The 13,168-nt window shown below is 34.3% G+C and overlaps 4 protein-coding genes across 7 annotated transcripts; 2 read left to right on the top strand and 2 right to left on the bottom strand.

The window, feature by feature from the left end:
- Window positions 828–2,668, top strand: LOC107624655 (psbP domain-containing protein 1, chloroplastic). Of its 2 annotated transcripts, none has more exons than XM_016327114.2 (3): window positions 828–1,069; window positions 1,765–2,193; window positions 2,287–2,668. In XM_016327114.2, the coding sequence occupies exons 1-3, from the start codon at window positions 887–889 to the stop codon at window positions 2,506–2,508; spliced, it is 834 nt and encodes a 277-aa protein (XP_016182600.1). In that variant the 5' UTR covers window positions 828–886; the 3' UTR covers window positions 2,509–2,668. The 2 variants fall into 2 exon arrangements, with proteins under 2 accessions (XP_016182600.1, XP_016182606.1); XM_016327120.2 differs by having other exon boundaries at window positions 831–1,069; window positions 1,771–2,193.
- On the bottom strand, window positions 2,698–6,608 carry LOC107624641 (AP-3 complex subunit mu). 3 transcript variants are annotated; one of them, XM_016327100.2, is made up of 9 exons: window positions 6,452–6,608; window positions 5,484–5,650; window positions 5,300–5,399; window positions 5,109–5,219; window positions 4,929–5,018; window positions 4,515–4,762; window positions 3,677–3,886; window positions 3,328–3,535; window positions 2,698–3,202 (listed from the first exon to the last, which is right to left on the bottom strand). In XM_016327100.2, exons 2-9 carry the CDS (start codon window positions 5,516–5,518, stop codon window positions 2,957–2,959), a joined length of 1,248 nt encoding a protein of 415 aa, XP_016182586.1. In that variant the 5' UTR covers window positions 5,519–5,650; window positions 6,452–6,608; the 3' UTR covers window positions 2,698–2,956. The 3 variants fall into 3 exon arrangements, with proteins under 3 accessions (XP_016182586.1, XP_016182592.1, XP_020970967.1); XM_016327106.2 differs by having other exon boundaries at window positions 5,484–5,633; window positions 6,452–6,582; XM_021115308.1 differs by lacking the exons at window positions 5,484–5,650; window positions 6,452–6,608 and having other exon boundaries at window positions 5,109–5,245; window positions 5,314–5,399.
- Window positions 7,574–10,071, top strand: LOC107624626 (chloroplast stem-loop binding protein of 41 kDa b, chloroplastic). Its single transcript, XM_016327087.2, has 7 exons — window positions 7,574–8,030; window positions 8,228–8,318; window positions 8,466–8,520; window positions 8,839–8,899; window positions 9,006–9,227; window positions 9,334–9,450; window positions 9,703–10,071. The coding sequence occupies exons 1-7, from the start codon at window positions 7,689–7,691 to the stop codon at window positions 9,967–9,969; spliced, it is 1,155 nt and encodes a 384-aa protein (XP_016182573.1). The 5' UTR covers window positions 7,574–7,688; the 3' UTR covers window positions 9,970–10,071.
- Window positions 10,041–13,114, bottom strand: LOC107624633 (soluble inorganic pyrophosphatase 1). Its single transcript, XM_016327092.2, has 9 exons — window positions 12,990–13,114; window positions 12,006–12,127; window positions 11,873–11,901; window positions 11,696–11,761; window positions 11,427–11,534; window positions 11,019–11,084; window positions 10,823–10,943; window positions 10,645–10,726; window positions 10,041–10,277 (listed from the first exon to the last, which is right to left on the bottom strand). Exons 2-9 carry the CDS (start codon window positions 12,124–12,126, stop codon window positions 10,235–10,237), a joined length of 636 nt encoding a protein of 211 aa, XP_016182578.1. The 5' UTR covers window position 12,127; window positions 12,990–13,114; the 3' UTR covers window positions 10,041–10,234.

Here is a 13,168-nt window from a genome sequence, read left to right as displayed (position 1 = left end):
TGACTTGTTTTCAGGTGAATTGATTCCAATTTTTCCATTCAACTTGTATATATAGATATATATTACATCATCATATATTTCAATAAATTTTGTACACATATACCAACAAATTAAATGTATATTTTGTCCAAATGTTTTGTTCAAATTTCAATTTTATTTCTAACATTTTTTCATTTTATTTTTGTCCTAAATATTTTTTAAACGTAATGTTTAGAATAACATTAATTAAGTAAGCTTAAGAGTCTTTAAAACAAAAATAGGGTGAAGAAAAGATTTTAAAGAAACTAGACAAAATATTTAGGACAAAAAGATTACTTAACTTTGGTCGATATGTATTTTATCTCTTTAAATGTTTTAAAAAGTGAAATTTGACACCCTAACGAGTTATCAAACAGTGGAAAACAGATCTTTGGCGGTTTTCTTTCAAAAATACATTTGTATTAAGGAGTAATTTTGTAACTAAAAACACATAATATAAATTTCATTTTTGAAAAAAAATATGCAACTTATTATTATTATTGCACCATTTGATAACGTTAAGGTGTTGAATTTCACATTTGAAAACATTAATTAAGTTAGAAATTACATATGAGATAAAATTCAATAAGTAAATTATATTCTATTTTACCCTTTTAAAAGAATTGATAATCTCTTAAGATTTCAAGGTAATAAGGTATAAAAAATAGGACGAGTTTCAAGTGTACCGAGAACACCGGTGTTTCAGTTGTTTTAACCGTTGATCTGAATTATAAAATATATATATATATATAATATATATTAATTGTGGTCCAATTTTTTTCTTTAAAATAATTAATTAATAATATAATTTTTAATTGTTTATTCTTATCAGTTATCAGAATGAGATAACACAAGCTAAGGAGGAAGCATGGCGAAGATTGTGGCAGTGGCAGAAGAAAGAAGCTTCTTCTTCTTCTCCCCATTAGCTTCCACTCTTTCTGAATTTTCTGGAACTAAGCTTCACTACTCTCATATTCACTTCAAGAGAAAACAATGGCAGATGAAAGCAGCTTCTATCACTCAACAATTGCCCTGTGATTACTCTTCCAAGGTGTGTGTTAACTTTATCAAATAGAATTCTCATAAAAGAATTTGATTTAACTCCATATAATGTTTTATAACAAATTTCACTGATTGGTGTGGCCATGTAGTTGTGATAGTTTGATACCATATCTATCAATTTCTTTTTCTGTTTTATGCTCTTCTTTGATTCTGTTTTTATATAATAAATTACCTTTCTCATGTATTATGTTATAATAGTTATGTTTTGCATAACCAACTTGGATTGGTCGAATGGTTAGCTCACTCGTCCATTTAAGCAAGTGTCGGGTTTGAATCCTTGTTCATGCTCCAACTCATTGGCTAGCGGTTGACTCTTAAATGGAGCTTAAAACGCATAAAAAACCCAACACATTATTGCAGTTTGGATAAAAATAAATTTTTAGAACGCGCATTAAATATACTCTAGGATTATGCAAGTATTTCTCTAGAGTTGGCCGAGCACGACGTGTTGCCCCTTGCAAGTTAAGTTTTATAATCCGATAATAATAGAAACGATACGATAAGTTAATTATCTAGAGTTAAATTCAAGTATGATGGTCTATATTCAAGTAAAATATGTAAGGGGATTTATAAGATAGTATATAAAAAAAATGATAATTTAGGCTCTAATTTTCAAAAGGTAATTGTGTTTTAGGCATATATATGTGTCTGCTAATTAGTTATAATGTATAATGAATGAATCAGACTAAGGCTTTTGCAGTTTCAAGGAGGAAAGCCTTGTCCTTGCTCCTATCAACTTACATTGTCTTTGAAGCTGGCTCTGATGCATTGGCTCAGCAGTCGCTTCCGTTGCGCGAATACATAGACGCATTTGATGGCTACTCATTCAGGTATCCCAGCAACTGGATCCAAGTACGAGGTGCTGGTGCTGACATATTCTTCAGAGACCCTTACATTCTCGACGAAAATGTATCTGTGGAGATTTCATCCCCATCATCTTCCAGATTCAAGAGTGTCCAGGACTTGGGTACACCCGAAGATGCCGGAAAGAAGGTCCTCAAGCAGTATCTCACTGAGTTCATGTCTACAAGGCTTGGTGTTCGACGCGAATCCAACATCCTTTCTACAACTTCAAGAGTTGCTGATGATGGCAAGTTGTACTACCAAGTTGAGGTTGGTTTGGTTTGGTTTACAGTTTCAATTACATTTTGAGTATGAGTTTCATTTCCATGCATTGAACTGAATCCGATCCAATCGAATATATAGGTAAACATAAAGTCATATGCAAATAACAATGAGCTTGCTGTTATGCCACAAGAGCGCGTGGTGCGCATGGAGTGGGATCGGAGGTATCTTTCGGCTCTAGGGGTTGAAAACAACCAACTCTATGAGCTGAGATTGCAGGTGCCGGAGAATGTCTTTGCAGAGGAACAAAATGATCTTCGCCAAGTCATGGATTCTTTTCGAGTTAACAAGATTGGTACTTAATCTGGCATAATCATAACCGTTCTTCTTGATTCTAACTAATGAGCTTGTAACTACTGGCATTAACCCAATTAGAAGATTGAGGTGTTAAGATAACATTAACAGTTCAATTCTTCATTATCTTCAATGTATCAGATTTTGACAGTGTTTGTCATTGTTCTCATCTTTGATGCACTTGGTACTCAACAAAAGTTTAGATAAGTAATAGAATCCGTTCATTCATCTGAAAACCATACAATTCACTCACACTAATGCCAATTTAAAGACCAAAAGATAATACATTATATTCAAATTATAAGTGGCAATGCTGCTTCATGAAAACAGGATATTTCAGACAGCAGAACACACTATTAAGTATTCACTTTACAAATAAAACCAGCCATTATGTAGCAGAATTTCATATCTAGAATCGCATCATGTTTCAGAGGACTTCTTAATGGGATACACAAGGTTATGACCTGACTTCAAATTCGCCTGCACGGGTAACAGCTCGAAAACCTTTGTAGAAACGGTAAGGTACAGTCTTCAAATCCAGTTTATCTATTTGCAGGCCAGAGAGAGCAACACCCATCATCTTAAAACCCACTCTAAATGTAGGGAAGACATGAAGGCGCTCCAATCCAGTCTCGAGCACCATCGTTCCAGACATTGAAGGTGCTTTATCTTTTGGAATCCGACCAATGTTCCAAGTGCATGTCTGATAAAATAGAATACAGAGACAGCTTCAAATTGCATGCTGAAGTATAGAGCAAAGTAGGTTGTAGTTCAAACATATATAATTGACCAAAGAATTAAGCAGAAACGCTGCTGATTGTTAGGTACCTTGTCAGCAAGGATGCTTACGGTTCCATGATTTGAGGTAAGATCCGCAGATAGAATACATGAAGGAAGCTGAAACTGAACTGTAACTGAATCAATAGTCTTTCCATGATCGTTTCTTGAGCCAACCATTACGTTAAGACGGCATGTCCCACCATCCGATGTCAACTGTGGCTTTACATATATTGGGGTGCTCTTCAATTTTCTAACCCTGAAACAAGAGTGAAATCCCAAAAATATTAAGAGAAAACTGGGAGTACATGGAACGAAATTCATTTCACAATTACTTTTCTTTATCCAAACTCAGATTTCAAATTCTGATTCAGACTTAACATAAAGCTGGACACCTTACCTGTAACTCATAAGTTTAAATTGTCCATCAGGAGGCACAAATGAAAGAATCTGATGTGATTCCCATGGGCGAAATCTAACACAGGGATGGAACCTCACTTGATCTAGGATCGAAGGATTTGTAAATGAAAGCGTCAGGTCAGGAAGACCAGTGATGTGGGAATTTACTTGAACTTCGCCATAGACCTCGCATTTCATCAGAGCTCCATCCCTAAATCAGCAGAACTATTTAGCAGCAAGTATAAAAGAAGTGCTGCATAAGATTTAAACTAAGGATGAATCTTGAGATGATCTTAGATAAATGTCAGTCACATAATGTTACAGAGGTTCAAAATTACTAGAATCAGTAGTATCCTGTCACTAAGCTTGCAAAAAAGGTGTGGCAGGCTTAGGAGCGAAACTGGAAAAAGAGTAGTATAGTATAAAAAACAGAGAGAAGTTTCCAAGATCATCGTTTGTTGAATCCTTTCCTTGTGAGAAACGCAGTCAATGTTCATCAACAAAATGGAGCCTATTAAAAATATGCCAACATCAGTTGTCCATCACCCTTTGATTGCTACATTTCTTCAAGATGCTTAGCCATTTATATAAAAATGATTTGATCCTACTATAGTTGTACCTGAGATATTTTATTGGATATTTAGGATGTGTATATGTAAGATTTTATGCCTTGGGTGAGCTAAGAACTATTTCGATTCACGTTTGGTTTTAGATTCAAAGTTTGAAATATTTAGCATTTCTTATTTCACAAAAAAGAAACCATAAATGAAATAAACAAATAAACCACCCATAGAATGATCCATTATTAAAAAGTGAGAGATGAGAACGAGTATATAGACCTGTTTATTGTAGCATCCATTTCTTCCACAAGATCTACATAAACTTCATTCTGGGCATACTTTGTGTCTGCCGTTCTCCAGGGAACACAAGAAGATGTTGCACCAGGAAGAGTGTCGCTTACATTGGAACTGGTGCCAGTGACAACACTCAAGACTTTACTAACAATATTCGGTGGAGCTATCATCTCTTGCAGGATGTTAAGTTCTGTAGTTAGTGGGAAGCCATTATCTATCATCTCATCCAGCAGCTACAAAAACAACAACAACAAATATAAAGGGGCCAAATCCTAGCAATATTCTGGCAATGGTTGCAGAGTGAAAGGTGAATGGATGAATAGTGAAGGAGAAAAAAGAAAGCCTAACAACATTTCATTTCACATGGAACTCTACCAATGAAGTATTTCAGAAAAGTACCTCATAAACAATGATAAAGTTGTCCTTTATCAAATCTTCGTTCAAACCCCCAAGGTAATCATTGAGGACATCTGCTACCCTACAAAGGAACTGAAGAATCAGACAGTTAAAAACAAACAGAGCACAGTACCATTCATGAAACTATGAGCTGCAAAGGGAATGTATAAACAAATAAAATACCTCAATGGCCATCAATGGTGGCATCTCAACTTGGGTGCAAGCCAGAAAGGTGATTCCCTCACGGAAAACTTGGAAAAGATAATGTGTGGGAGAAGCAATAACTGGAAGTTGCTATTCAGAAAGAACAGAAGAATGCCCTAAATAAAAACAGTAGAGAACAAAAATTTGAAGACATAATGTGAGAAAAGTACCTTAAAGGAGTCACCTTGAGAAATGGATTGGTCCCAAAACCAGCCACATATGGAGCGATCTACACGGTGGCCAGTGAGTTGTTTCTCTAGCATCACCTCTCTGTGGCGAAACCAGAGATCAAGAACCATTGGTTCAATAATTCTAAAGAAGGTGACAAATTGATAATAGGAAACAGAGTAATACCCAGAATCGGAAAGAAGGAATATGCACTGCAACATGTTTGTAAATCTGAAAGAAGTTTGTGGATATACAAGATCCAGAGTCCAGAAATGCTAGGGATGATAATTCAGTTGAATACAACAAGTTCCACCAATTCCCTTCCTTTCTCTTCCTCTGAAATAGTCACATAACTGTATTTCACAGTAAATAAAATAAGAGGTTTAATATCCACTTATCTACCTCACATTTAATCTTTTAACTCATCACTGTTTCAAATTTATTCTCTTTGCCAGAATAACCAGTTTAACCGGAATTCAACTAGAATAACCAAATTATAATAAAATAATATATAATATATTAAAAACCATAAATAATCACAAAATAACACAAACATACTCTCTGTAGATGTGAAAATACATAAAAATTCAAAATTGAAAATCATCAACTAAAGTCTCATTGTCTCATGTAACAAGTAACAACTCTCAAGTCTCAAATACAACACCCAATCTAAACAGGTACTTCTTCTAAAATATTCCTATCCATATCCGAAAAATTTAATTAAGAACCTAATAAGATGTTGACCTGTATTATGTTAAGCAAAGCAGTTAGTCAAACATATCAAACTATTTAACAGGTCTTAGCTATCATCTTCACAAGTCACCAACTTGATATTCTGTAGCATAACACATTTGCCACAGCAGAAAAGCACTCCCCCAAAACCCTAAATTCAATGCACCAAAAATCAAAAACTCATCTGACAATTGGATCCAGTACCATCCCTGAACTATTATAAGTATAAATCTCTGTACAACGATTGTAACCATATCAATAATATCATACCATAACAAAAGCAGCAACAATAAATCAATAACAGATTAACAATTTTAACAAAAGAAAATATAGATTAACAGCAACAACAAAAAAATGAATAAGAACGTAGGAAAACCTGAAAAATTAAATAAACGGAAACAAAAAATTTAAAAAATACGAACCAGAGGAGGTAGCAGAGTAGCAGTGGGCAGCAGAGCAGTTTAGCGGCGGAGAAAGTGGCGCGACGGGTAAAGGGAGGACGGATGAAGGGGAACTCAGAACGAATAAGAGAAAGAAGGAAGAAGTGATGCAGACTACAGAGAAGAGAATTAAGGGGCCATTTGGGAATTTGGGGCTGTTTTGAGGTTTCTCTCTTTTTTGGGGCTTTTATGTAAATTGTTATTCTTTTAGGGTCTAGTTGTATAATATGTAGGCTTTTAGGGATCGTTGTACAAATATAGTAATTACATGGGCTATTTCGGCAAGAGTTCCCATAATTTTTTTTTATCAAAAATAGAAAACTCGAACTCACAACCTCTTAATTGAGTATGAAAAACTATGTCATTTGAGCTACAACTCATTTTGACAAGAGTTTCCATAGTTGAGTTTCTATAAAAATGAAGCCACATATATTCTAAGACTTTTTAACTAACAACTTTTTACTTTTCATAAAAGTTACCATACAAGTTTAGATATATATATTTTTCAAGATCAACAAAAAAAATGAGAAAATACATTTCCGTGCTTGTATGCTGGATTCATACGAACAAATTTTGTACTTATACCTTTAAATTAATGTATCTTTTAGGTTGCATTTAAAAAAGAGATTGAAATCGATAAACAAATACTAGAGAAAGAGAAGATTGATATTAAATTAAATTTTTATATTATGTTTGGTATAAAATATATTGAATTGAATTATGTCTAAATATTATATTTAATTTAAAATAAATATAAAAATTAAGAAATAAATTTAAAATTTAAAAAGTTAAAACAAAATATTTTTTTAAAAAATTATTATTAAAATTTTAGTAAATAAAAAAAAAAAAAAAAAACACTACCTAAATTTTTTATTCCTCGATAAAATTGAAATTTTGTATTACATATCAAAGTTAAGAAACTTAGGATTGGAAACATTTTCTCTCTGCCATTGTCTGGCCTATCGTACCTTGTGTTTGGAATTGGAAGGTGGAAAGAGATAAGAGGTGGTAAAATATTATATATATATATATGCAAGAAATGAATGTGGTTCTAAATAAATAAGACTAAGAAGGTGTGGATGAGGTGGAGCTTAGGTGGGGTCCATGACTTATCAGAAGTGCAAGAATGAGAGAACACAAACCAACACCAAGTAAGAAAGTGTTTAACACTTCAAATTTTAGTTGAATCTAACTGTGTTGTGTGTGTGGAGAAGGAAGCATGGCAAGGTTTATGGCAGTTACACCTTCCCAACAGAATAACCAACTCTCCTTCTCCCCCTTAGCTTCCTCTCTTTCTGATTTCTCTGGAACCAAGCTCCACTACTCTCATATTAACTTCAAGAGAAAACAATGGCAGGCAAAATCAGCTTCCTTCTATGTATCAGCATCAAGCACCAAGAAGATTCTAATCATGGGAGGTACAAGGTTCATTGGTGTGTTCTTGTCTAGGCTCCTTGTCAAAGAGGGTCACCAAGTCACATTGTTCACAAGAGGAAAAGCTCCTGTCACTCAACAATTGCCTGGTGAATCTGATTCTGACTATGCCGATTTCTCTTCCAAGGTGTGTCACACAGAATTCTCCTTGTTACCTAGATCAATTTTCATTAGCAACAGATATAGGCTCCATTGTAATTAGTTAGTCACTTTAGCATATGCTAATTAGAATAAAAATTAGTTTAACTTACTAATTATTTGATGTATGATTGTAATTAATTTTGTATGATTGCATAATCATAACAATTATGTATTGTTTTGCAGATACTGCACTTGAAAGGAGATAGGCAAGACTTTGAATTTGTAAAATCTAGTCTCTCAGCACAAGGCTTTGATGTTGTCTATGACATTAATGGTGAGAAAGCTAAAAGTTTGTTTGGTTCACGTATTTCATTTTCAGCATTACAAAACATTGAAAATGAAAACGCAAACCAAACAGGTCCTAATTCTCCTCGTCCTTTCTTTGCATTACCTTAAATACTACGTCACAATGATGTTTTAGGAAGAGAGGCAGTTGAAGTAGAGCCTATTCTCGACGCGCTCCCAAACCTCGAACAGTAAGCTCAACTAGTCTCTGGCAACATTAGAATAAAGTTACAAATAAAGCTACGAGGATTTATACTTCGGATATATTAGTCTCTAAAGAAAATAGCAGATGTGGATACATTACCTTCAAATTAGCCCCTTATGATTAAGGTAGAAGGTCTTAATTTGAACTAACTTGTCCACCTGGATAACTTTATTAGTACTTTTTTTTCTTTAGAGACTAATATGTTCGAACTGTAAATCTTCAGGGATTTATTATGTTATGAAGTTCTTGTTTGAAATAATCAAATTAAAGTTGGGTTCTAAATCTCATGTCATGCCATTTCAAGGTTCATTTACTGCTCTTCAGCTGGTGTCTATCTCAAATCTGATCTATTGCCTCATGCCGAGGTTAGTTTAAACTTTACAAACATTCTGCGTTAATGCAGGGTCCAGAAAAGGGTCGCACCTGAAGGATGTTAATTGAATACTAATACTTGTTAAGAAAAAATGATAGGTTGATGCAGTGGATCCAAAGAGCAGGCATAAGGGGAAGCTTGAGACAGAGAGCTTGCTGCAATCAAGAGGTGTTAACTGGACTTCAATAAGGCCGGTCTACATTTATGGACCGTTGAACTACAACCCTGTCGAGGAGTGGTTCTTCCACCGGTTGAAAGCCGGCCGCCCCATTCCGATTCCCAGCTCAGGACTTCAGATAACACAGCTTGGTCATGTTAAGGTACCAAACCAAACTCCCAATGTCACTGTCCTCTATATGTAATCATATTCAATCATTTTTAAGTATATGTATATATACTAGTAAAATTGTGGCTAAAATATTGCAGGATTTGGCAAGAGCTTTTGTTCAAGTTCTTGGTAATGATAAAGCCAGCAAGGAAATATTCAACATCTCAGGAGACAAGTATGTAACTTTTGATGGCCTAGCAAGGGCATGTGCTAAGGTAATTAAGCAAGAATCGTTATTGACATAGAGTAATACTCCAAATTCGTCCTTAAAAAATTTAGTCGGATACTTTAGTCCTTAACAAATTTTAGTTAATAACTTTTTACTCGTAATTTTATGTCGAGAAACCATGTTAGGTGTATCCCAAAATCATGGTGGCTAATTTTGGTGAATGATTTTAGTGTACACATAGCATTTTTGTATGTTGAGTGTTAGTTATATATTGGCCGCCGCGGTTTTCATTTTACAGGCTGGTGGTTTTCCTGAGCCAGAGCTGATTCACTACAACCCTAAAGACTATGATTTTGGGAAGAAGAAAGCATTCCCATTCCGTGACCAGCATTTCTTTGCATCAACAGAGAAGTCAAAGAGTGTGCTTGGATTTGAGAATGAGTTTGATCTTGTAGGAGGCCTTGCAGACTCTTACAACCTTGACTTCGGCCGAGGAACCTATCGAAAAGAGGCCGATTTTTCGACAGATGACATCATTCTCGGCAAGACTCTTGTTAGTGTATAATTAATTACTCTTTTTCAATTTCCATTTTGAAGTTGTTGCCTTTTGCTATGCTACAATCTAATCAGATAAAGTTATCAAATATATAAATTCTTCTTATGGCTATGAATCCAGAAAACATTTGCATACATGTTTGAGCAGTGTTAGCTTGGAATATCATCCAAATAAATGAGTATAAAATACAAATATATATAAAATTTCATCATATTCCAAAACTGTCCTGAATTCAGAGCTTATTGTATTTCATGGAGAACATAGTATCCTTTGTTTATCTCCTCAAGGTCTGCATAATGTACTCAGCATAGAGATCCCTGCACCGAAACCACAAATATTTTTTAACGTTATAACTACGATTAAGTCTTATCCTACTAAGTGGGGTCAGTTATAAAGATTGAAGGATGCCGAAGTGTCTTGTCGTAATCAAATGTAGCTGGACAAGAGAAGGGGAAAAAGGGAAAACAATCCACAGGTTTGTTTGGTTTCTATTTTTGTTTTCAATGTTATGTGTTTTCAGAATTTTGTAAAGGAATAAAGGAAAATAAGAAGAAAAAGACAGACTATGGGATTTTACTTTATTTTCTTACTCTTCACTTTTTTCGACTTAAAATCCTAAAGCCGAAAAATGAAAATAAAACCCAAACAGGACTTAATAGTTGCTGAATGTATATATATACTCACATTGAGTACTGGATGGCTTCAACTGCCGCGGATGCCGGCAAAAACTCATTAACTGCCACCTCCTTGTTCTCATTCTTCTTGTCTAAACAATTTGTTAAGTAACCAACCGAACACGAATTGCGAAAGAACAGAAAAACTTAGGCAACAAGTTACCGAATTAAGATTGTTTTAAGGATACAGTCTTCGAAGAAGCGACGGATCTCAGAGAGGCGATGAGGCGGAAGTTCTTTGATGTCGGTGTAGTGCTTATACTCCGGATCATCAGCACATACAGCAATGATTTTATCATCCTTCTCTCCCTGTGGCAATAGAGACAATTTTGTTATATGATGAAAAATGGTGGAAAAAGAAGAAAAAACCAGAAAGAAAGATACCTGATCAATCATGGGCATTAATCCAATGGCCCTAGCTCTCAAAAAACAACCAGGAAGAACTGGCTCCTACCACATATCAAACAATTCAGTAAGCTACTAATGGATATACATACATACATACATACATACATATTTTTTTTAGTTCATAGGTTAAGTGCCTGAATTGTACTAATGTTTTTCAACTAGGACCCTCTAGTTTAAACTTTTGCGATCAAGTCCCTATACTGCATACATATTATCCCGTATAGAAACTTGATCACAAAATTTAAATCAGAATTTGATTTCGAATTAGCATCATCTTTTCAATGAATGTAAAGTTTAATTGAGAAGAATGGCAATCCAAACATGTCAAAAATTATTTCAGCAGTTTTAAGTTTTAAGTAGTAACTAAAATGGTGAGAGTTTTACCTGCATGAGGACCAAGACATCAAGAGGATCATTGTCTTCACACAGAGTTCGAGGAATGAAACCGTAGTTATGAGGATACACAACTGATGAATATAAAACTCGATCAACCTGGACATAAAATTTATATTAAAGAAAAAAGTTATATAAATTTGAAGTTAATCTATGTTCTTCTGTTTTAGTTGACTAGAGTCTAAGAAGCACGACCACTGACACTGACACGATGAATGAACAAAAAGGAGATTGGAGTGTAAAAACAAGAAATTAGACACCTTAATTAATCCAGTTTTTTTGTCAAGTTCATATTTGACTTTGCTTCCTTTTGGGATTTCCACTACCTGCAAGAATCAACTAACACATTGAACAAAGCAGAAAAAGTAACAGTTTGGAACACTGGACTTATATGAACCTAGGTACTAGGTAGCACATGAATATGAATGTTGACTTACACAGTTGACTATTTGTGGGGCTGAAGGGCCTGCATACAACATATGTAACAAGATTTAGGTGCTCTAATTTAGATTGAATAGAGTGAAACAAAAGTAATTAGGGAAAAGTTAACATGGTTAATAAAAATAGTACCAATTTCAAGATCATGCCAAGGGTGTGCAGCAACTGATCTGCGTGACAAAGATGACAAAATCCTTTCGTTCAAGCGTGGAGCCGGACGGCTTTCTTTCGCTGCTTCACCCTTCTCACTCATCCTTAAGGAAAAAGAAAGATAAGAATGCAAAAGATCAACATGAACCATCAAACTTTTTGGTTCATGCTCCATAAGAATATGATTATGAATCATAACATGCTAAGATTCCTCACTTTTTCAATATTTATAAGCATAAACCTATTTGAAGAAGGAAGCAAATATCAAAATAGGTAAAATCTCACTATCCTAAAATAAGATTTGCCTAATTTTTCGTCCACCCGAATAATCTCTAAGGCTCTGTTGAAATATTATTGAAGTTATTGAAGTTTCGATATCTGTTTCCAAAAAAATTTCAATCTCCTGTATCTACGCTTTCTAGAGATACCTAAAATTTTGTATCTCGGCTCTGAAATTTTAGTCCCAATCTCGTCTCTCGGTCTCTGAAAACAAACGCTACCTAAGTTTTCTGTGGTAAGACATCTACCAAACACAATCACAAAAGACAGATACACAGATCAAACGACGCAAACCTTCAGCATATATTATATCTCAGATTTTTCAGTTTTTCCCAACATTAATCAACGGCTATACATAAAATTTTCATCAATATCTTGCACCTATGAATCTACAGCAAAAGTCAATGACATTTTCAGCTATGCAACTAATCACACTGACTTGTTATTACTTATTAATTGGATCTCAAAAGAAAAAAAAGGCCAATTTTTATTGATAGATAGAAAGGAACTATATAATAAGCTAGTTCAGATATTCTACCAATTTTTGTGCAGTGATCAATAGGAAAAACCTCAAAAGTATCATTGAAATAGGTTTAGCAGCCATGGCAGAGAACCCAGAAAAGATTATGATAACAAAAAATGTTATTAATTAAGTTTATTAAAAAAAATTGAAAAGGAGATGCATACCTTGAACAGAAAGTTCAAAAAACCAAAACCGAAAAATTGCTGAAAAGATGGTAGCAAAGATATTGGTGCAAGTGCAAGTGTTTTGGTGTGTTATGTATTGATAAATTTACAATTATTTATATATATTATATTATAATAAATTAATACTAATAGAGTCTAAAGGGTTCTGAGTCAGTCAA

This window comes from Arachis ipaensis, chromosome B02 (assembly GCF_000816755.2).
Source record: "Arachis ipaensis cultivar K30076 chromosome B02, Araip1.1, whole genome shotgun sequence".
Lineage (NCBI taxonomy): Eukaryota > Viridiplantae > Streptophyta > Magnoliopsida > Fabales > Fabaceae > Arachis > Arachis ipaensis.
The sequence above is the reverse complement of the archived record's forward strand: the minus strand, read 5'-3'. Positions and strand labels throughout refer to the sequence as shown.